The sequence below is a fragment of the Oncorhynchus clarkii genome, unplaced genomic scaffold, assembly GCF_045791955.1.
Source record: "Oncorhynchus clarkii lewisi isolate Uvic-CL-2024 unplaced genomic scaffold, UVic_Ocla_1.0 unplaced_contig_5423_pilon_pilon, whole genome shotgun sequence".
Lineage (NCBI taxonomy): Eukaryota > Metazoa > Chordata > Actinopteri > Salmoniformes > Salmonidae > Oncorhynchus > Oncorhynchus clarkii.
The window spans coordinates 42,501-66,843 of NW_027257934.1; the positions used below are offsets into that span (position 1 = coordinate 42,501).

The following is a 24,343-nucleotide window of genomic DNA, read 5'->3' on the forward strand; positions in this document are numbered from 1 at the left end:
TCCTGGAAGCCTTCTCTCCGGTGTATAAGTATGCCCAGGACTTCCTGGTAGCCATAGCAGAGCCAGTGTGTCGTCCGGTCCACGTTCATGAGTACAAGCTGACAGCCTACTCCCTCTACGCTGCTGTGAGCGTCGGTCTACAGACCTCAGACATCGTGGAGTATCTCCAGAAACTCAGCAAGACGTCTGTACCAGACGGCATCGTGCAGTTCATCAAGGTCAGTTAGGAGAGGAGGAGGAGGTGGTACAGGGAGGAGGAGGTGGAGGGGTCTGAGGCTGGGGGTGGTGGTACAGGGAGGAGGAGGTGGTGGTACAGGGAGGAGGAGGAGGAGGTGGAGGGATCTGAGGCTGGGGGAGGTGGTACAGGGAGGAGGTGGAACAGGGAGGAGGTGGAGGAGGTGGAGGAGGAGGTGGAGGGGTCTGAGGCTGGGGGTGGTGGTACAGGGAGGAGGAGGAGGTGGTACAGAGAGGAGGAGGAGGTGGTACAGAGAGGAGGAGGAGGTGGTACAGAGAGGAGGAGGAGGTGGTACAGGGAGGAGGAGGAGGAGGAGGAGGTACAGGGAGGAGGAGGAGGTGGAGGGGTCTGAGGCTGGGGGTGGTGGTACAGGGAGGAGGTGGTACAGGGAGGAGGAGGAGGTGGAGGAGGAGGAGGAGGTACAGGGAGGAGGAGGATGAGGTGGATGAGGTGGTACAGGGGTCTGAGGAGGAGGAGATACAAGGAGGAGGAGGAGGAGGAGGTGGTTGAGGAGGAGGTGGTGGTATAGGGGTCTGAGGGGGGTGTCTGTAGGGGTGGGGTGTCTGTAGGGGTGGGGTGTCTGTAGGTGTGGGGTGTCTGTAGGGGGGTGTCTGTAGGGGGGGGTCTGTAGGGGTCTGTCTGTAGGGGGCTGTCTGTAGGTGGGGGTGTCTGTAGGGGGGGGTCTGTAGGGGTCTGTCTGTAGGGGGCTGTCTGTAGGTGGGGGTGTCTGTAGGTGGGGGTGTCTGTAGGGGGGGGTCTGTAGGGGTCTGTAGGGGGCTGTCTGTAGGTGGGGGTGTCTGTAGGGGGGGGTCTGTAGGGGTCTGTCTGTAGGGGGCTGTCTGTAGGTGTGGGGTGTCTGTAGGTGTGGGGTGTCTGTAGGGGGGTGTCCTGTAGGGGTCTGTCTGTAGGGGGCTGTCTGTAGGTGGGGGTGTCTGTAGGGTGTGTTTTCTGTAGGGGGGGAGTCTGTAGGTGGGGTGTCTGTAGGGGTGTTTTCTGTAGAGGGGTCTGAGTGATGTCTGGTGTCTATTGAAGCAGTCTGATGAATGTCCTCTTTCAGCTCTGCACTGTGAGCTACGGCAAGGTGAAGCTGGTGCTGAAACACAACCGGTAGGCATGACAACGCATTTATATTTATATATATATATACAACCGGTAGGCATGACAACGCATTTATATTTATATATATATTCACCGCTCTGCATACATGTTTTATCAATGCTGTGTGTGTGTGTGTGTGTGTCTGTCTGTGTGTGTGTGTGTGTCTGTCTGTCTGTCTGTCTGTGTGTGTGTCTGTCTGTGTGTGTCTGTCTGTGTGTGTCTGTCTGTGTGTGTGTCTGTCTGTCTGTGTGTGTGTCTGTCTGTGTGTGTGTCTGTCTGTGTGTGTGTGTGTGTCTGTCTGTGTGTGTGTGTGTCAGGTACTTTGTGGAGAGTGCGTTCCCCGAGGTGATCCAGCGTCTTCTTCAGGACAGTGTGATCAGAGATTGTCGTCTCCGAACCGCAGAGGGAACAGACACCGAGCTCATCACTGAGGTCGTACACAGCAAGTCAGCGGTACGAACAGCTAACACACACACACACACACACACACACACACACACACACACACACACACACACACACACACACGCGTATGTTAAAGCCTGTACTGATGTAACCTCCAACCCCTGCCAGATCTCTAAGTCCCTCCAGGACAACGGAGCAGGGGCCTCCACGTCAGCAGGGGCCCCTGAGGGCCAGACGCCAGGAGCCACCCAGGTACCAGAGGACATATTCAGCTACTATGAACAGATGGACAAGGAGGAAGAGGAGGAGGAGGAGACGCAGACCGTGTCCTTCGAGATCCGACAGGTTTGGTTGTGTGACTTGGAAGCCGTGTCGGGCCCTGTGGCCCCTTAATGAAGTGTGGGCCCTGTGGCCCCTTAATGAACTGTGGGCCCTGTGGCCCCTTAATGAAGTGTGGGCCCTGTGGCCCCATTATGAACTGTGGGCCCTGTGGCCCCATTATGAATTGTGGGCCCTGTGGCCCCTTAATGAAGTGTGGGCCCTGTGGCCCCATTATGAACTGTGGGCCCTGTGGCCCCATTATGAACTGTGGGCCCTGTGGCCCCTTAATGAAGTGTGGGCCCTGTGGCCCCTTAATGAAGTGTGGGCCCTGTGGCACCTTAATGAGTTGTGGGCCCTGTGGCCCCTTAATGAGTTGTGGGCCCTGTTTCCCCTTAATGAGTTGTGGGCCCTGTGGCCCCTTAATGAAGTGTGGGCCCTGTTTCCCCTTAATGAGTTGTGGGCCCTGTGGCCCCTTAATGAGTTGTGGGCCCTGTGGCCCCTCAATGAGTTGTGGTCTACCATTAAAATGCCCCCCGCCCCTCTGACAACGGCTTCATAACGTGTTCATGTTCGGACAACCTTAAAGTCTAACTCTACTATCTACAGTCTGCCATCTCTCCTTACTCTCTGTTGTTACCACACACACACACGCTCTCACGTCTCCTCGAATCCTCCCTTCCCTCCAGGAGATGATTGAAGAGCTTCAGAAGAGGTGTATTAACATGGAGTATCCTCTACTGGCCGAGTATGACTTCCGCAACGACACGGTGAACCCTGACATCAACATGGACCTGAAGGCCACAGCTGTACTCAGGCCTTACCAGGAGAAGAGCCTCCGCAAGATGTTTGGTAACGGCCGAGCCCGCTCGGGAGTCATCGTGCTACCTTGTGGTAAGAGGGAGGGGGAGGGAGAGGGGGAGAGAGAGGGATGGGGAGAGGGGGAGGGAGAGGGAGGGGGAGAGAGAGGGATGGGGGGAGAGCGAGAGTGGGAGGGAGAGAGCGAGAGAGGGGTGGAGGAGAGGGGGAGAGAGTGGGAGATGGTGGGAGAAGAGGTGGTAGGAAGGTGAGATTCGGTCAGTGTGACCAGGGGGCGTCGGTGTGACCAGGGGGCGTCGGTGTGACCAGGGGGCGTCGGTGTGACCAGGGGGCGTCGGGTCTGACCAGGAGGCGTCGGTGTCACCAGGGGGCGTCGGTGTGACCAGGGGGCGTCGGTGTGACCAGGGGGCGTCGGGTCTGACCAGGAGGCGTCGGTGTCACCAGGGGGCGTCGGTGTGACCAGGAGGCGTCGGTATGACCAGGAGGCATCGGTCTGACCTGAAGGGTTAATGACTTCTGGAGACGGGCCAATGAGTCGTTGAGCTTTGCACGAGGACTAACATGTCTTCTGTGGTTGTTCCGGACAGTCTCAGAGATTTCTAGAAAGCCTTTAATGACCATCCGTATCAAGTGGGCTTTCTCTAAACCTCTTACTCACAGAACATGCCTCTCTGAATTCTTAGAAACCCTAAGAGCCTTGGAAAGGTTAGGCCTTTAATTAGACCTTAAGTACCATATTTGGGGATTCTGGTTCCCGACTGACATTTTGGTGTACGAAACGCTCTCTTGTCGTTGTTAAGGGGTCCTGCGGTCTTGTCGTGCGAGAATGCCCAGTCTCTGAGCTCTCTGCTCCAAATCCTCCCAGTAAATCACTTGGCTCTTACAGCTGAAGTTGAAACGGGTCTGGACATGTTGTAGTGATGTCTCTTGTCTGCTCCAGGGACTTATTGGAGAAAACTGTCTGTCGGCTGTTATATGAATTAGTGCCGGTATTGTCACATAGTGTGATCATATTTATCTTGTAGTAAGTAATTTAATTGTTACTGTATTTAAATCATTGTTACTGTATTTAAATCATTGTTACTGTATTTAAAGCATTGTTACTGTATTTAAATCATTGTTACTGTATTTAAATCATTGTTACTGTATTTAAAGCGTTTCAGTCATTTCAAGCCCCTTTGCCCCACTTTTGTTGAATAGAAGAAACTAATTAAGAAATGTTTTTAATAATATTTGTAATCAACTCAAATTGTATTTGTCACATACACATGGTTAGCAGATGTTAATGCGAGTGTAGCGAAATGCTTGTGCTTCTAGTTCCGACAATGCAGTAATAACAAGTAATCTAACTAACAATTCCACAACTACTGTCTTGTACACAGTGTGAGGGGATAAAGAATATGTACATAAGGATATATGAATGAGTGATGGTACAGAGCAGCATAGGCAGATACAGTAGATGGTATCGAGTACAGTATATACATATGAGATGAGTAATGTAGGGTATGTAAACATTATATTAAGTGACATTGTTTAAAGTGGCTAGTGACATTGTTTAAAGTGGCTAGTGACATCAAGATGGCCAGATGTAGTACTATGTGCTTGTGTCCTTGTGTCCTTGTGTCCTTAGTGTCCTTAGTGTCCTTGTGTCCTTAGTGTCCTTAGTGTCCTTAGTGTCCTTGTGTCCTTAGTGTCCTTAACTCTAACTGATCACACCTCAGCAATGTATAACCATTTCTACCAGAAAGATGAGATTGTTAACTCTCCTGGGAGTATGCAGCATTACTAGTTATTGTCTAAGTCTCTCTCATTATTAAATAAACACTGCTGGGTCTGTCTATTTAGGCAGAAATCTACATTTTGTTGTAACGTTCAACGTTTTGGATCTAGCTGCGCTCCTATACCCCCGACGAGCAGGTATTTTCTGTTAAGATCTTTTATTAAAAAAACTATTGTTGAAGGAAGAGAAACTCTGATGTAATATGTTGTTACCACAAGGTGTCGTCTGAGGGTCGTACGGTGTTTTCATCAAGAGATGAGAAAGATACGGTTTAATATGTCTGGATAGTTGATACACTGAGTGATGGGGTTTAATATGGGGTTTAATATGGGGTTTAATATGGGTGGATAGTTTATACACTGAGTGATGGGGTTTAATATGGGTTTAATATGGGGTTTAATATGGGGTTTAATATGGGTGGATAGTTTATACACTGAGTGATGGGGTTTAATATGGGTTTAATATGGGTGGATAGTTGATACACTGAGTGATGGGGTTTAATATGGTGCATCGTTTATACACTGAGTGATGGGGTTTAATATGGGGTTTAATATGGGTTTAATATGGGGTTTAATATGTCTGGATAGTTAATACACTGAGTGATGGGGTTTAATATGGGGTTTAATATGGGGTTTAATATGGGGTTTAATATGGGGTTTAATATGTCTGGATAGTTAATACACTGAGTGATGGGGTTTAATATGGGGTTTAATATGGGGTTTAATATGGGGTTTAATATGGGTTTAATATGGGTTTAATATGTCTGGATAGTTAATACACTGAGTGATGGGGTTTAATATGGGGTTTAATATGGGGTTTAATATGGGGTTTAATATGTCTGGATAGTTAATACACTGAGTGATGGGGTTTAATATGGGGTTTAATATGGGGTTTAATATGGGGTTTAATATGGGGGTTAATATGGGGTTTAATATGGGTTTAATATGTCTGGATAGTTAATACACTGAGTGATGGGGTTTAATATGGGGTTTAATATGGGGTTTAATATGGGTTTAATATGGGTTTAATATGGGGTTTAATATGGGGTTTAATATGGGTGGATAGTTTATACACTGAGTGATGGGTTTAATATGGGTTTAATATGGGTGGATAGTTTATACACTGAGTGATGGGTTTAATATGGGTTTAATATGGGGTTTAATATGGGTGGATAGTTTATACTCTGAGTGATGGGGTTTAATATGGGTTTAATATGGGTGGATAGTTTATACACTGAGTGATGGGTTTAATATGGGTGTAATATGGGGTTTAATATGGGTGGATAGTTTATACACTGAGTGATGGGGTTTAATATGAGTTTAATATGGGGTTTAATATGGGTGGATAGTTTATACACTGAGTTATGGGGTTTAATATGGGGTTTAATATGCGGTTTAATATGAGTTTAATATGGGTTTAATATGGGTTTATAGTTTATACACTGAGTGATGGGGTTTAATATGGTGGATAGTTGATACACTGAGTGATGGGGTTTAATATGGGGTTTAATATGGGTGGATAGTTGATACTCTGAGTGATGGGGTTTAATATGGGGTTTAATATGGTGGATAGTTGATACACTGAGTGATGGGGTTTAATATGGGGTTTAATATGGGTTTAATATGGGTGGATAGTTTATACACTGAGTGATGGGTTTAATATGGGGTTTAATATGGGTTTAATATGGGTGGATAGTTTATACACTGAGTGATGGGTTTAATATGGGAAGATAGTTGATACACTGAGTGATGGGTTTAATATGGGGTTTAATATGGGGTTTAATATGGGGTTTAATATGGGGTTTAATATGGGGGTTAATATGGGGTTTAATATGTCTGGATAGTTTATACACTGAGTGATGGGTTTAATATGGGGTTTAATATGGGGTTTAATATGGGGGTTAATATGGGGGTTAATATAGGGTTTAATATGGGTGGATAGTTTATACACTGAGTGATGGGGTTTAATATGGGTTTAATATGGGGTTTAATATGGGTGGATAGTTTATACACTGAGTGATGGGGTTTAATATGGGGTTTAATATGGGGTTTAATATGGGGTTTAATATGGGATTTAATATGGGTGGATAGTTTATACACTGAGTGATGGGTTTAATATGGGGTTTAATATGGGTGGATAGTTTATACACTGAGTGATGGGTTTAATATGGGGTTTAATATGGGTGGATAGTTTATACACTGAGTGATGGGTTTAATATGGGGTTTAATATGGGTGCATAGTTTATACACTGAGTGATGGGTTTAATATGGTGGATAGTTTATACTCTGAGTGATGGTGTTTAATATGGGGTTTAATATGGGTTTTATATGGGTGTATAGTTTATACCCTGAGTGATGGGGTTTAATATGGGTTTAATATGGGTTTAATATGTCTGGATAGTTTATACACTGAGTGATGGGGTTTAATATGGGGTTTAATATGGTGGATAGTTGATACACTGAGTGATAGGGTTTAATATGGGTTTAATATGGGTGGATAGTTGATACACTGAGTGATGGGTTTAATATGGGGTTTAATATGGGTTTAATATGGGTGAATAGTTGATACACTGAGTGATGGGTTTAATATGGGGTTTAATATGGGGTTTAATATGGGGTTTAATATGGGGTTTAATATGGGTTTAATATGGGTGGATAGTTTATACACTGAGTGATGGGGTTTAATATGGGTTTAATATGGGTGGATAGTTGATACACTGTGTGATGGGGTTTAATATGGGGTTAATATGGGGGTTAATATGGGGGTTAATATGGGGTTTAATATGGGTGGATAGTTTATACACTGTGTGATGGGGTTTAATATGGGTTTAATATGGGGTTTAATATGGGTGGATAGTTTATACACTGTGTGATGGGGTTTAATATGGGTTTAATATGGGTTTAATATGGGGTTTAATATGGGGTTTAATATGGGGTTTAATATGGGGTTTAATATGGGGTTTAATATGGGTTTAATATGGGGTTTAATATGGGGTGTAATATGGGGTTTAATATGGTGGATAGTTTATACACTGAGTGATGGGGTTTAATATGGGGTTTAATATGGGGTTTAATATGGGGTTTAATATGGGGTTTAATATGGGGGTTAATATGGGGTTTCATATGGGTGGATAGTTTATACACTGAGTGATGGGTTTAATATGGGGTTTAATATGCGGTTTAATATGAGTTTAATATGGGTTTAATATGGGTTTATAGTTTATACACTGAGTGATGGGGTTTAATATGGTGGATAGTTGATACACTGAGTGATGGGGTTTAATATGGGGTTTAATATGGGTGGATAGTTGATACTCTGAGTGATGGGGTTTAATATGGGGTTTAATATGGTGGATAGTTGATACACTGAGTGATGGGGTTTAATATGGGGTTTAATATGGGTTTAATATGGGTGGATAGTTTATACACTGAGTGATGGGTTTAATATGGGGTTTAATATGGGTTTAATATGGGTGGATAGTTTATACACTGAGTGATGGGTTTAATATGGGTGGATAGTTGATACACTGAGTGATGGGTTTAATATGGGGTTTAATATGGGGTTTAATATGGGGTTTAATATGGGGGTTAATATGGGGGTTAATATGGGGTTTAATATGTCTGGATAGTTTATACACTGAGTGATGGGTTTAATATGGGGTTTAATATGGGGTTTAATATGGGGTTTAATATGGGGTTTAATATGGGGGTTAATATAGGGTTTAATATGGGTGGATAGTTTATACACTGAGTGATGGGGTTTAATATGGGTTTAATATGGGGTTTAATATGGGTGGATAGTTTATACACTGAGTGATGGGGTTTAATATGGGGTTTAATATGGGGTTTAATATGGGGTTTAATATGGGGTTTAATATGGGTGGATAGTTTATACACTGAGTGATGGGTTTAATATGGGGTTTAATATGGGTGGATAGTTTATACACTGAGTGATGGGTTTAATATGGGGTTTAATATGGGTGGATAGTTTATACACTGAGTGATGGGTTTAATATGGGGTTTAATATGGGTGCATAGTTTATACACTGAGTGATGGGTTTAATATGGTGGATAGTTTATACTCTGAGTGATGGTGTTTAATATGGGGTTTAATATGGGTTTTATATGGGTGTATAGTTTATACCCTGAGTGATGGGGTTTAATATGGGTTTAATATGGGTTTAATATGTCTGGATAGTTTATACACTGAGTGATGGGGTTTAATATGGGGTTTAATATGGTGGATAGTTGATACACTGAGTGATAGGGTTTAATATGGGTTTAATATGGGTGGATAGTTGATACACTGAGTGATGGGTTTAATATGGGGTTTAATATGGGTTTAATATGGGTGGATAGTTGATACACTGAGTGATGGGTTTAATATGGGGTTTAATATGGGGTTTAATATGGGGTTTAATATGGGGTTTAATATGGGGTTTAATATGGGTTTAATATGGGTGGATAGTTTATACACTGCGTGATGGGGTTTAATATGGGTTTAATATGGGTGGATAGTTGATACACTGTGTGATGGGGTTTAATATGGGGTTAATATGGGGGTTAATATGGGGGTTAATATGGGGTTTAATATGGGTGGATAGTTTATACACTGTGTGATGGGGTTTAATATGGGGTTTAATATGGGTGGATAGTTTATACACTGTGTGATGGGGTTTAATATGGGTTTAATATGGGTTTAATATTGGGTTTAATATTGGGTTTAATATGGGGTTTAATATGGGGTTTAATATGGGGTTTAATATGGGTTTAATATGGGGTTTAATATGGGGTGTAATATGGGGTTTAATATGGTGGATAGTTTATACACTGAGTGATGGGGTTTAATATGGGGTTTAATATGGGGTTTAATATGGGGTTTAATATGGGGGTTAATATGGGGTTTCATATGGGTGGATAGTTTATACACTGAGTGATGGGTTTAATATGGGGTTTAATATGGGTGGATAGTTTATACACTGAGTGATGGGGTTTAATATGGGGTTTAATATGGTGGATAGTTTATACTCTTGAGTGATGGGGTTTAATATGGGGTTTAATATGGGTTTAATATGGGTTTAATATGGGGTTTAATATGGGGTTTAATATGGGTTTAATATGGGTGGATAGTTGATACACTGAGTGATGGGGTTTAATATGGGGTTTAATATGGTGGATAGTTGATACACTGAGTGATGGGGTTTAATATGGGGTTTAATATGGGGTTTAATATGGGTTTAATATGGGGGATAGTTGATACACTGAGTGATGGGTTTAATATGGGTGGATAGTTTATACCCTGAGTGATGGGGTTTAATATGGGGTTTAATATGGGGTTTAATATGGGGTTTAATATGGGTTTAATATGGGTTTAATATGGGGTTTAATATGGGGTTTAATATGTCTGGATAGTTTATACACTGAGTGATGGGTTTAATATGGGTGGATAGTTGATACACTGAGTGATGGGGTTTAATATGGGTTTAATATGGGGTTTAATATGGGGGTTAATATAGGGTTTAATATGGGTTTAATATGGGTGGATAGTTGATACACTGAGTGATGGGGTTTAATATGGGGTTTAATATGGGGTTTAATATGGGGGTTAATATGGGTGGATAGTTGATACACTGAGTGATGGGGTTTAATATGGGTTTAATATGTCTGGATAGTTTATACACTGAGTGATGGGGTTTAATATGTGGTTTAATATGGGGTTACTCATACTCCATCTCTCCTCATGTTCCCATTACTCCTCCTATCCCCCCCTTCCATCTCTCCTCCATCTCTCCTCCTGTCCCCATTACTCCTCCTATCCCCCCCTGTACGGTTCGTAAGCGCTGCCTGGTCCTGGGGAACAGCTCTGTGTCAGTAGAACAGTGGAAGGCTCAGTTTAAGATGTGGTCCTCCATCTCTCCTCCTCTCCCCAGGTGCGGGGAAGTCTCTAGTAGGGGTAACTGCAGCCTGTACGGTCCGTAAGCGCTGCCTGGTCCTGGGGAACAGCTCTGTGTCAGTAGAACAGTGGAAGGCTCAGTTTAAGATGTGGTCGACCATCGACGACTCTCAAATCTGCCGCTTCACCTCAGATGCCAAGGACAAGGTAAGAGACGCAGCAAATCCCCCTTCTCAACTCGGACTTTCAACAGCCTCTGTGTTTTGAGCTTTTTAAAATCCCCCTTCTCAACTCGGTCTTTCAACAGCCACTGTGTTTTGAGCTTTTTAAAATCCCCCTTCTCAACTCGGACTTTCAACAGCCACTGTGTTTTGAGCTTTTTAAAATCCCCCTTCTCAACTCGGTCTTTCAACAGCCTCTGTGTTTTGAGCTTTTTAAAATCCCCCTTCTCAACTCGGTCTTTCAACAGCCTCTGTGTTTTGAGCTTTTTAAAATCCCCCTTCTCAACTCGGACTTTCAACAGCCTCTGTGTTTTGAGCTTTTTAAAATCCCCCTTCTCAACTCGGTCTTTCAACAGCCTCTGTGTTTTGAGCTTTTTAAAATCCCCCGTGTTTTGTTTAATGGTCTCTTTTTACTGCTTCTTGTTTGCTTTGATTTATTAATTTCAAGTTACTGTTTTAGTTTCAAAGTGTGTTGCGGTTTTAAAATGAAGTTTGATTTTTGTTTTTGAAGCCGATTGGCTGCTCGGTGGCCATCAGTACGTACAGCATGTTGGGACACACCACCAAGAGGTCTTGGGAGGCAGAGAGAGTGATGGAATGGATGAGGTCCCAGGAGTGGGGTCTCATCATCCTGGATGAGGTGCACACTATCCCTGGTGAGTCTATATGGGGTCATGGTTAAGTTAGGAGGGGTTACGTTTAGTCCACACCGTCCCTGGTGAGTCTATGGGGTCAGGGGTCATGGTTAAGTTAGGAGGGGTTAGGGTTAGACCACACCATCCCTGGTGAGTCTTTGGGGTCAGGGGTCCATGGTTAAGTTAGGAGGGGTTAGGGTTAGACCACACCATCCCTGGTGAGTATGTCTATCTCTCTGTGGTAAGGGGTCAGAGGTTAAGGGGTTTTGGTTAGGAGAGTTTAGGGTTACGCGGGGTTAGAGTTGTATCGAGATGTCTGATATCTATATCTGAGAGATAAAGAAGGATCAAGAATGTATTTAACCCCCTTATTTTTTGTCACTAAATCGTCTCCATAAACAGTATATTATAATTTTTTCCGACGGGTACCGGGGGACCTTCAGATGAGTCAAAACAACCGACCTGTACGTGTTGGTGACAGTCGCACCTTTACACAGAGGGGTTGTAACGTGGTGCCCTGGGAGTCGGGAAGCAAGTTCAGGGAGTGAATCATTTAATAAATAAACACAACATAATACAAACATGAAACACGAACAACGCACAGACAAGAAACTTCCCGGGGAAGGAACCAAAGTGACCGATACAAGGAAGGTAACCAGACAGGTGATGGAGTCCAGGTGAGTCTGATGAGGTGACAGGCGCGCGTAACGACGGTGACAGGCGCGCGTAACGAAGGTGACGGGTGCGCGTAACGACGGTGACGGGTGCGCGTAATGATGGTGACGGGTGCGTGTAATGATGGTGACAGGTACGCGTAATGATGGTGACGGGCGCGCGTAATGATGGTGACGGGTGCGCGTAATGATGGTGACAGGAGCGCGTAACGACGGTGAGGGGGAGTATACCTGACAGGGGTCGTATTAATGTGTATCCCAAACCGTTCGGACGCCACAGACAGAAGTTGTCAGATTGGCTGAACCGACTTCAGACAAGGGCCCAAGACGCTTGTGTTGATGCGAGTCTCGTCTTTCCACATGGGGGGGGGTCATAATAGTTTGTAGACCAAACCGTTCGGACGCTACAGTCGATTTTATGAGAAGACGGGATTTTCAGTTAAACTTTAGGAGTTTAACTGACAGACCACCAGAAAATCTGTTTCTCACTTCTGTGATGTTTCCAAAACATTTATCTAATAATGTCTGCGTTGTCTCCCCCTGTAGCTAAGATGTTCCGTCGGGTTCTGACCATTGTCCAGGCCCACTGTAAGCTGGGTCTGACCGCTACGCTGGTCCGAGAGGACGACAAGATCGTTGATCTCAACTTCCTGATTGGGCCCAAGCTGTTCGAGGCGAACTGGATGGAGCTCCAGAACAACGGATACATCGCTAAGGTCCAGTGTGCCGAGGTTAGTCCGTCTGTGTGGGGATAAACCTGGGTTAGTCCATCTGTGTGGGGATAAACCTGGGTTAGTCCGTCTGTGTGGGGATAAACCTGGGTTAGTCCATAATCCTGTACCAGTCTGTGTGGGGATAAACCTGGGTTAGTCCGTCTGTGTGGGGATAAACCTGGGTTAGTCCGTCGTGTGGGGATAAACCTGGGTTAGTCCATCATCCATACCTGTACCAGTCTGTGTGGGGATAAACCTGGGTTAGTCCGTCTGTGTGGGGATAAACCTGGGTTAGTCAGTCATCCATACCTGTACCAGTCTGTGTGGGGATAAACCTGGGTTAGTCTGTCATCCTGTACCAGTCTGTGTGGGGATAAACCTGGGTTAGTCCATCATCCTGTACCAGTCTGTGTGGGGATAAACCTGGGTTAGTCCATCATCCTGTACCAGTCTGTGTGGGGATAAACCTGGGTTAGTCTGTCATCCTGTACCAGTCTGTGTGGGGATAAACCTGGGTTAGTCCATCATCCTGTACCAGTCTGTGTGGGGATAAACCTGGGTTAGTCCATCATCCTGTACCAGTCTGTGTGGGGATAAACCTGGGTTAGTCCGTCATCCTGTACCAGTCTGTGTGGGGATAAACCTGGGTTAGTCCATCATCCTGTACCAGTCTGTGTGGGGATATATGGGGACAGAGCTATATAGTATATAAGAAGGGTATTGGGGGACAGAGCTGTATAGTATATTAGAAGGGTATAAGGGGACAGATCTATATAGTATATTAGAAGGGTATATCAGGACAGAGCTATATAGTATATTAGAAGGGTATATCAGGACAGAGCTATATAGTATATTAGAAGGGTATTTGGGAACAGAGCTATATAGTATATTAGAAGGGTACAGTGCCTTGCGAAAGTATTCGGCCCCCTTGAACTTTGCGACCTTTTGCCACATTTCAGGCTTCAAACATAAAGATATAAAACTGTATTTTTTTGTGAAGAATCAACAACAAGTGGGACACAATCATGAAGTGGAACGACATTTATTGGATATTTCAAACTTTTTTAACAAATCAAAAACTGAGAAATTGGGCGTGCAAAATTATTCAGCCCCTTTACTTTCAGTGCAGCAAACTCTCTCCAGAAGTTCAGTGAGGATCTCTGAATGATCCAATGTTGACCTAAATGACTAATGATGATAAATACAATCCACCTGTGTGTAATCAAGTCTCCGTATAAATGCACCTGCACTGTGATAGTCTCAGAGGTCCGTCAAAAGCGCAGAGAGCATCATGAAGAACAAGGAACACACCAGGCAGGTCCGAGATACTGTTGTGAAGAAGTTTAAAGCCGGATTTGGATACAAAAATATTTCCCAAGCTTTAAACATCCCAAGGAGCACTGTGCAAGCGATAATATTGAAATGGAAGGAGTATCAGACCACTGCAAATCTACCAAGACCTGGCCGTCCCTCTAAACTTTCAGCTCATACAAGGAGAAGACTGATCAGAGATGCAGCCAAGAGGCCCATGATCACTCTGGATGAACTGCAGAGATCTACAGCTGAGGTGGGAGACTGTCCATAGGACAACAATCAGTCGTATATTGCACAAATCTGGCCTTTATGGAAGAGTGGCAAGAAGAAAGCCATTTCTTAAAGATATCCATAAAAAGTGTTGTTTAAAGTTTGCCACAAGCCACCTGGGAGACACACCAAACATGTGGAAGAAGGTGCTCTGGTCAGATGAAACCAAAATTGAACTTTTTGGCAACAATGCAAAACGTTATGTTTGGCGTAAAAGCAACACAGCTGAACACACCATCCCCACTGTCAAACATGGTGGTGGCAGCATCATGGTTTGGGCCTGCTTTTCTTCAGCAGGGACAGGGAAGATGGTTAAAATTGATGGGAAGATGGATGGAGCCAAATACAGGACCATTCTGGAAGAAAACCTGATGGAGTCTGCAAAAGACCTGAGACTGGGACAGAGATTTGTCTTCCAACAAGACAATGATCCAAAACATAAAGCAAAATCTACAATGGAATGGTTCAAAAATAAACATATCCAGGTGTTAGAATGGCCAAGTCAAAGTCCAGACCTGAATCCAATCGAGAATCTGTGGAAAGAACTGAAAACTGCTGTTCACAAATGTTCTCCATCCAACCTCACTGAGCTCGAGCTGTTTTGCAAGGAGGAATGGGAAAAAATTCAGTCTCTCGATGTGCAAAACTGATAGAGACATACCCCAAGCGACTTACAGCTGTAATCGCAGCAAAAGGTGGCACTACAAAGTATTAACTTAAGGGGGCTGAATAATTTTGCACGCCCAATTTTTCAGTTTTTGATTTGTTAAAAAAGTTTGAAATATCCAATAAATGTCGTTCCACTTCATGATTGTGTCCCACTTGTTGTTGATTCTTCACAAAAAAATACAGTTTTATATCTTTATGTTTGAAGCCTGAAATGTGGCAAAAGGTCGCAAAGTTCAAGGGGGCCGAATACTTTCGCAAGGCACTGTATTAGAAGGGTATATGGGGACAGAGCTGTATAGTATATTAGAAGGGTATATGGGGACAGAGCTGTATAGTATATTAGAAGGGTATATGGGGACAGAGCTATATAGTATATTAGAAGGGTATATGGGGACAGAGCTATATAGTATATTAGAAGGGTATATGGGGCAGAGCTATATAGTATATTAGAAGGGTATTTGGGGACAGAGCTATATAGTATATTAGAAGGGTATATGGGGACAGAGCTATATAGTATATTAGAAGGGTATATGGGGCAGAGCTATATAGTATATTAGAAGGGTATAAGGGGACAGAGCTATATAGTATATTAGAAGGGTATTTGGGGACAGAGCTATATAGTATATTAGAAGGGTATATGGGGACAGAGCTATATAGTATATTAGAAGGGTATTTGGGGACAGAGCTATATAGTATATTAGAAGGGTATATCAGGACAGAGCTGTTGACCACATTAGAATGGTATATGGGGACAGAGCTATATAGTATATTAGAAGGGTATATGGGGACAGAGCTATATAGTATATTAGAAGGGTATTTGAGGACAGCGCTATATAGTATATTAGAAGGGTATTTGAGGACAGCGCTATATAGTATATTAGAAGGGTATAAGGGGACAGAGCTATATAGTATATTAGAAGGGTATATGGGGACAGAGCTACAAGTATATTAGAAGGGTATATGGGGACAGAGCTATATAGTATATTAGAAGGGTATATGGGGACAGAGCTATATAGTATATTAGAAGGGTATATGGGGATAGAGCTATATAGTATATTAGAAGGGTATATGGGGACAGAGCTATATAGTATATTAGAAGGGTATATGGGGACAGAGCTATATAGAGCTGTTGACCACGTTTTGGGTCAGCCCCAACGTGATCTAGGAAGTGTTTGGTGTTTCTGTCTTAAACCTTGTTAGTTCATCAAAATGAGTGAGAGGGCTGAAGTAATCAGGATTACTGTACGTGAGCTTGAGAATAATCCAGACTTTATTTTTCTGAGAAGTCTGAAGCTAATTCTTTGTGAACTGGTGTGAACTGCTGTACCATGAAGCACACGCTATGTGGTAATCACCTGCCTGCCAACGGCTGTCGTTCAGGGGTGGGAAACCCCAGTCCTCAAGGGCCTCATGTGGTAATCACCTGCCTGCCAACGGCTGTCGTTCAGGGGTGGGCAACCCCAGTCCTCAAGGGCCTCATGTGGTAATCACCTGCCTGCCAACGGCTGTCGTTCAGGGGTGGGCAACCCCAGTCCTCAAGGGCCTCATGTGGTAATCACCTGCCTGCCAACGGCTGTCGTTCAGGGGTGGGCAACCCCAGTCCTCAAGGGCCTCATGTGGTAATCACCTGCCTGCCAACGGCTGTCGTTCAGGGGTGGGCAACCCCAGTCCTCAAGGGCCTCATGTGGTAATCACCTGCCTGCCAACGGCTGTCGTTCAGGGGTGGGCAACCCCAGTCCTCAAGGGCCTCATGTGGTAATCACCTGCCTGCCAACGGCTGTCGTTCAGGGGTGGGCAACCCCAGTCCTCGAGGGGGGCTGTCGTTCAGGGGTGGGCAACCCCAGTCCTCGAGGGGGGCTGTCGTTCAGGGGTGGGAAACCCCAGTCCTCGAGGGGGGCTGTCGTTCAGGGGTGGGCAACCCCAGTCCTCGAGGGGGGCTGTCGTTCAGGGGTGGGCAACCCCAGTCCTCGAGGGGGGCTGTCGTTCAGGGGTGGGCAACCCCAGTCCTCAAGGGGGGGTGGCTGTAGTTCCAGTCCCAACCCCAGTCTTCAAGGGGGGGGGGGGGCTGTAGTTCCAGTCCCAACCCCAGTCCTCAGGGGGGGGGGGGGGGGGCTGTAGTTCCAGTCCCAACCCCAGTCCTCAAGGGGGGGGGGGCTGTAGTTCCAGTCCCAACCCCAGTCCTCAAGGGGGGGGGGGGGGGCGGTAGTTCCAGTCCCAACCCCAGTCCTCAAGGGGGGGGGCTGTAGTTCCAGTCCCAACCCCAGTCCTCAAGGGGGGGGGCTGTGGTTCCAGTCCCAACCCCAGTCCTCAAGGGGGGGGGGGGGGGGGGATGTCGTTCCAGTCCCAAACCCAGTCCTCGGGGGGGGCTGTCGTTCAGGGGTGGGCAACCCCAGTCCTCGAGGGGGGCTGTCGTTCAGGGGTGGGCAACCCCAGTCCTCGAGGGGGGCTGTCGTTCAGGGGTGGGCAACCCCAGTCCTCGAGGGGGGCTGTCGTTCAGGGGTGGGAAACCCCAGTCCTCGAGGGGGGCTGTCGTTCAGGGGTGGGCAACCCCAGTCCTCGAGGGGGGCTGTCGTTCAGGGGTGGGCAACCCCAGTCCTCAAGGGGGGGTGGCTGTAGTTCCAGTCCCAACCCCAGTCCTCAAGGGGGGGGGGGCTGTAGTTCCAGTCCCAACCCCAGTCCTCAAGGGGGGGGGCTGTAGTTCCAGTCCCAACCCCAGTCCTCAAGGGGGGGGGGGGGGCTGTAGTTCCAGTCCCAACCCCAGTCCTCAAGGGGGGGGCTGTAGTTCCAGTCCCAACCCCAGTCCTCAAGGGGGGGGCTGTAGTTCCAGTCCCAACCCCAGTCCTCAAGGGGGGGGCTGTAGTTCCAGTCCCAACCCCAGTCCTCAAGGGGGGGGGGGGGGGGCTGTAGTTCCAGTCCCAACCCCAGTCCTCAAGGGACTAATTTGGTGTCACACTTGTTCTCCATCCGTAGCAAACACAGCTGATTCATCAAATGTCATTCTAAACTGAAGATCAGGATTAGGTGATTGGAACAAGTTGGGGGGTGGCTGTCCTCTTCAGATCTCTATTGGTCCTCAAAGGGGAGGGGGCTGTCCTCTTCAGATCTCTATTGGTCCTCAAAGGGGAGGGGGCTGTCCTCTTTAGATCTCTATTGGTTCTCAAGGGGGGGGGGGCTGTCCTCTTTCTACCTCTATTGGTCCTCAAAGGTGAGGGGGCTGTCCTCTATAGATCTCTATTGGTCCTCAAGGGGGGGGGGGGGCTGTCCTCTTTCCACCTCTATTGGTCCTCAAAGGGGAGGGGGCTGTCCTCTATAGATCTCTAATGGTCCTCAAGGGGGGGGGGGGGGGCTGTCCTCTATAGATCTCTATTGGTCCTGAAGGGGGGAGGGCTGTCCTCTATAGATCTCTATTGGTCCTCAAGGGGGGGGGGGCTGTCCTCTTCAGATCTCTATTGGTCCTCAAAGGGGAGGGGGCTGTCCTCTATAGATCTCTATTGGTCCTCAAGGGGGGGGGGGGGGGGCTGTCCTCTTCAGATCTCTATTGGTCCTCAAAGGGGAGGGGGCTGTCCTCTATAGATCTCTATTGGTCCTCAAGGGGGGAGGGCTGTCCTCTATAGATCTCTATTGGTCCTCAAGGGGGTGGGGGGGGCTGTCCTCTATAGATCTCTATTGGTCCTCAAGGGGGGGGGGGGGGGGGGGCTGTCCTCTATAGATCTCTATTGGTCCTCAAGGGGGGGAGGGCTGTCCTCTATAGATCTCTATTGGTCCTCAAGGGGGGAGGGCTGTCCTCTATAGATCTCTATTGGTCCTCAAGGGGGGGGGCTGTCCTCTATAGATCTCTATTGGTCCTCAAGGGGGGAGGGCTGTCCTCTATAGATCTCTATTGGTCCTCAAGGGGGGGGGGGGGGGCTGTCCTCTATAGATCTCTATTGGTCCTCAAGGGGGGGAGAGCTGTCCTCTATAGATCTCTATTGGTCCTCAAGGGGGGGGGGGGGGGCTGTCCTCTATAGATCTCTATTGGTCCTCAAGGGGGGAGGGCTGTCCTCTATAGATCTCTATTGGTCCTCAAGGGGGGAGGGCTGTCCTCTATAGATCTCTATTGGTCCTCAAGGGGGGGGGGGGGGGCTGTCCTCTATAGATCTCTATTGGTCCTCAAGGGGGGGAGAGCTGTCCTCTATAGATCTCTATTGGTCCTCAAGGGGGGGGGGGGGGAGCTGTCCTCTATAGATCTCTATTGGTCCTCAAGGGGGGAGGGCTGTCCTCTAGAGATCTCTATTGGTCCTCAAGGGGGGGGGGGGGGGGGGGCTGTCCTCTATAGATCTCTATTGGTCATCAAGGGGGGGGGCTGTCCTCTATAGATCTCTATTGGTCATCAAGGGGGGGGCTGTCCTCTATAGATCTCTATTGGTCCTCAAGGGGGGGGGGGGGCTGTCCTCTATAGATCTCTATTGGTCATCAAGGGGGGGGCTGTCCTCTATAGATCTCTATTGGTCCTCAAGGGGGGGGGGGGGGGGGGGCTGTCCTCTATAGATCTCTATTGGTCCTCAAGGGGGGGAGGGCTGTCCTCTATAGATCTCTATTGGTCCTCAAGGGGGGGGGGGCTGTCCTCTATAGATCTCTATTGGTCCTCAAGGGGGGGGGGGGGGGGGCTGTCCTCTATAGATCTCTATTGGTCCTCAAGGGGGGGAGGGCTGTCCTCTATAGATCTCTATTGGTCCTCAAGGGGGGGAAGGCTGTCCTCTATAGATCTCTATTGGTCCTCAAGGGGGGGGGGGGGGGGCTGTCCTCTATAGATCTCTATTGGTCCTCAAGGGGGGGGGGCTGTCCTCTATAGATCTCTATTGGTCCTCAAGGGGGGGGGGGGCTGTCCTCTATAGATCTCTATTGGTCCTCAAGGGGGGGGGGGGGCTGTCCTCTATAGATCTCTATTGGTCCTCAAGGGGGGGGGGGGGCTGTCCTCTATAGATCTCTATTGGTTCTCAAGGGGGGGGGGGGGGGGCTGTCCTCTATAGATCTCTATTGGTCCTCAAGGGGGGAGGGCTGTCCTCTATAGATCTCTATTGGTCCTCAAGGGGGGGCTGTCCTCTATAGATCTCTATTGGTCCTCAAGGGGGGGGGGGGCTGTCCTCTATAGATCTCTATTGGTCCTCAAGGGGGGAGGGCTGTCCTCTATAGATCTCTATTGGTCCTCAAGGGGGGAGGCTGTCCTCTATAGATCGCTATTGGTCCTCAAGGGGGGGGGGGGCTGTCCTCTATAGATCTCTATTGGTCCTCAAGGGGGGGAGGGCTGTCCTCTATAGATCTCTATTGGTCCTCAAGGGGGGGAGGGCTGTCCTCTATAGATCTCCATTGGTCCTCAAGGGGGGGAGGCTGTCCTCTATAGATCTCTATTGGTCCTCAAGGGGGGGAGGCTGTCCTCTATAGATCTCTATTGGTCCTCAAGGGGGGAGGACTGTCCTCTATAGATCTCTATTGGTCCTCAAGGGGGGGGGGGGCTGTCCTCTATAGATCTCTATTGGTCCTCAAGGGGGGGGAGGGGCTGTCCTCTATAGATCTCTATTGGTCCTCAAGGGGGGGGGGGCTGTCCTCAATAGATCACTATTGGACCTCAAGGGGGGCGGGCTGTCCTCTATAGATCTCTATTGGTCCTCAAGGGGGGAGGGCTGTCCTCTATAGATCTCTATTGGTCCTCAAGGAGGGAGGGCTGTCCTCTATAGATCTCTATTGGTCCTCAAGGGGGAGGGCTGTCCTCTATAGATCTCTATTGGTCCTCAAGGGGGGAGGGCTGTCTTCTATAGATCTCTATTGGTCCTCAAGGGGGGAGGGCTGTCCTCTATAGATCTCTATTGGTCCTCAAGGGGGAGGGCTGTCCTCTATAGATCTCTATTGGTCCTCAAGGGGGGAGGGCTGTCCTCTATAGATCTCTATTGGTCCTCAAGGGGGAGGGCTGTCCTCTATAGATCTCTATTGGTCCTCAAGGGGGGGGGGGGGGGCTGTCCTCTATAGATCTCTATTGGTCCTCAAGGGGGGGGGGGGGGGGGGCTGTCCTCTATAGATCTCTATTGGTCCTCAAGGGGGGAGGGCTGTCCTCTATAGATCTCTATTGGTCCTCAAGGGGGGGGGGGGGGGCTGTCCTCTATAGATCTCTATTGGTCCTCAAGGGGGGGGGGGGGCTGTCCTCTATAGATCTCTATTGGTCCTCAAGGGGGGAGGGCTGTCCTCTATAGATCTCTATTGGTCCTCAAGGGGGGAGGCTGTCCTCTATAGATCGCTATTGGTCCTCAAAGGGGGGGGGGGGCTGTCCTCTATAGATCTCTATTGGTCCTCAAGGGGGGGAGGGCTGTCCTCTATAGATCTCTATTGGTCCTCAAGGGGGGGAGGGCTGTCCTCTATAGATCTCTATTGGTCCTCAAGGGGGGAGGACTGTCCTCTATAGATCTCTATTGGTCCTCAAGGGGGGGGGGGGCTGTCCTCTATAGATCTCTATTGGTCCTCAAGGGGGGGGGGGGGGGGCTGTCCTCTATAGATCTCTATTGGTCCTCAAGGGGGGAGGACTGTCCTCTATAGATCTCTATTGGTCCTCAAGGGGGGGGGGGCTGTCCTCTATAGATCTCTATTGGTCCTCAAGGGGGGGGGGGGGGGGGCTGTCCTCTATAGATCTCTATTGGTCCTCAAGGGGGGGGGCTGTCCTCTATAGATCTCTATTGGTCCTCAAGGGGGGGGGGGCTGTCCTCTATAGATCTCTATTGGTCCTCAAGGGGGGGGGGGGGGGGGCTGTCCTCTATAGATCTCTATTGGTCCTCAATGGGGGGAGGGCTGTCCTCTATAGATCTCTATTGGTCCTCAAGGGGGGGGGGGGGGGCTGTCCTCTATAGATCTCTATTGGTCCTCAAGGGGGGGGGGGCTGTCCTCTATAGATCTCTATTGGTCCTCAGGGGGGGGGGGGGCTGTCCTCTATAGATCTCTATTGGTCCTCAAGGGGGGGGGGGGGGGGGGGCTGTCCTCTATAGATCTCTATTGGTCCTCAAGGGGCGGGGGCTGTCCTCTATAGATCTCTATTGGTCCTCAAGGGGGGAGGGCTGTCTTCTATAGATCTCTATTGGTCCTCAAGGGGGGGAGGGCTGTCCTCTATAGATCTCTATTGGTCCTCAAGGGGGGAGGGCTGTCCTCTATAGATCTCTATTGGTCCTCAAGGGGGAGGCTGTCCTCTATAGATCTCTATTGGTCCTCAAGGGGGGGGGGGGGGGGCTGTCCTCTATAGATCTCTATTGGTCCTCAAGGGGGGGGGGGGGGGGGGCTGTCCTCTATAGATCTCTATTGGTCCTCAAGGGGGGGGGGGGGGGGGGCTGTCCTCTATAGATCTCTATTGGTCCTCAAGGGGGGGGGGGGCTGTCCTCTATAGATCTCTATTGGTCCTCAAGGGGGGGGGGGGGGCTGTCCTCTATAGATCTCTATTGGTCCTCAAGGGGGGGGGGGGCTGTCCTCTATAGATCTCTATTGGTCCTCAAGGGGGGGGGGGGGCTGTCCTCTATAGATCTCTATTGGTCCTCAAGGGGGGAGGGCTGTCCTCTATAGATCTCTATTGGTCCTCAAGGGGGGGGGGGGGGGCTGTCCTCTATAGATCTCTATTGGTTCTCAAGGGGGGGGGGGGGGGGCTGTCCTCTATAGATCTCTATTGGTCCTCAAGGGGGGGGGGGGGGGGGGGGCTGTCCTCTATAGATCTCTATTGGTCCTCAAGGGGGGGGGGGGGGCTGTCCTCTATAGATCTCTATTGGTCCTCAAGGGGGGAGGACTGTCCTCTATAGATCTCTATTGGTCCTCAAGGGGGGGGGGCTGTCCTCTATAGATCTCTATTGGTCCTCAAGGGGGGGGGGGGGGGGGCTGTCCTCTATAGATCTCTATTGGTCCTCAATGGGGGGAGGGCTGTCCTCTATAGATCTCTATTGGTCCTCAAGGGGGGGGGGGGCTGTCCTCTATAGATCTCTATTGGTCCTCAAGGGGGGGGGGGCTGTCCTCTATAGATCTCTATTGGTCCTCAATGGGGGGGGGGGGGGCTGTCCTCTATAGATCTCTATTGGTCCTCAAGGGGGGGGGGGGGGGGGGCTGTCCTCTATAGATCTCTATTGGTCCTCAAGGGGCGGGGGCTGTCCTCTATAGATCTCTATTGGTCCTCAAGGGGGAGGGCTGTCTTCTATAGATCTCTATTGGTCCTCAAGGGGGGAGGGCTGTCCTCTATAGATCTCTATTGGTCCTCAAGGGGGGAGGGCTGTCCTCTATAGATCTCTATTGGTCCTCAAGGGGGAGGCTGTCCTCTATAGATCTCTATTGGTCCTCAAGGGGGGGGGGGGGGGGGCTGTCCTCTATAGATCTCTATTGGTCCTCAAGGGGGGGGGGGGGGGCTGTCCTCTATAGATCTCTATTGGTCCTCAAGGGGGGGGGGGGGGGCTGTCCTCTATAGATCTCTATTGGTCCTCAAGGGGGGGGGGGGGGGGGCTGTCCTCTATAGATCTCTATTGGTCCTCAAGGGGGGAGGGCTGTCCTCTATAGATCTCTATTGGTCCTCAAGGGGGGGGGGGGGGGGGGCTGTCCTCTATAGATCTCTATTGGTCCTCAAGGGGGGGGGGGGGGGGCTGTCCTCTATAGATCTCTATTGGTCCTCAAGGGGGGGGGGGGGGCTGTCCTCTATAGATCTCTATTGGTCCTCAAGGGGGGGGGGGGGGCTGTCCTCTATAGATCTCTATTGGTCCTCAAGGGGGGAGGCTGTCCTCTATAGATCTCTATTGGTCCTCAAGGGGGGGGGGCTGTCCTCTATAGATCTCTATTGGTCCTCAAGGGGGGGGGGGGGGGCTGTCCTCTATAGATCTCTATTGGTCCTCAATGGGGGGAGGGCTGTCCTCTATAGATCTCTATTGGTCCTCAAGGGGGGGGGGGGGCTGTCCTCTATAGATCTCTATTGGTCCTCAAGGGGGGGGGGGCTGTCCTCTATAGATCTCTATTGGTCCTCAAGGGGGGGGGGGGGCTGTCCTCTATAGATCTCTATTGGTCCTCAAGGGGGGGGGGGGGGGGGCTGTCCTCTATAGATCTCTATTGGTCCTCAAGGGGCGGGGCTGTCCTCTATAGATCTCTATTGGTCCTCAAGGGGGGGGGGGGGGGCTGTCCTCTATAGATCTCTATTGGTCCTCAAGGGGGGGGGGGGGGGGGGGCTGTCCTCTATAGATCTCTATTGGTCCTCAAGGGGGGGGGGGGGCTGTCCTCTATAGATCTCTATTGGTCCTCAAGGGGGGGGGGGGGCTGTCCTCTATA

The 24,343-nt window shown here is 48.6% G+C and overlaps 1 protein-coding gene across 1 annotated transcript in view; it reads left to right on the plus strand.

The window, feature by feature from the left end:
* LOC139393715 (general transcription and DNA repair factor IIH helicase/translocase subunit XPB-like) overlaps positions 1–24,343 on the plus strand; it is a 62,665-nt gene that overhangs the window by 6,375 nt on the left and 31,947 nt on the right. Inside the window, exons 3-10 of the mRNA XM_071142066.1 lie at positions 1–218; positions 1,293–1,342; positions 1,651–1,786; positions 1,907–2,083; positions 2,746–2,950; positions 10,585–10,754; positions 11,280–11,424; positions 12,624–12,808. The exon at positions 1–218 is cut by the window's left edge and continues 19 nt beyond it. Of these exons, the coding sequence (XP_070998167.1) occupies positions 1–218; positions 1,293–1,342; positions 1,651–1,786; positions 1,907–2,083; positions 2,746–2,950; positions 10,585–10,754; positions 11,280–11,424; positions 12,624–12,808 (1,286 nt within the window). The remainder of the gene's footprint in view (positions 219–1,292; positions 1,343–1,650; positions 1,787–1,906; positions 2,084–2,745; positions 2,951–10,584; positions 10,755–11,279; positions 11,425–12,623; positions 12,809–24,343) is intronic.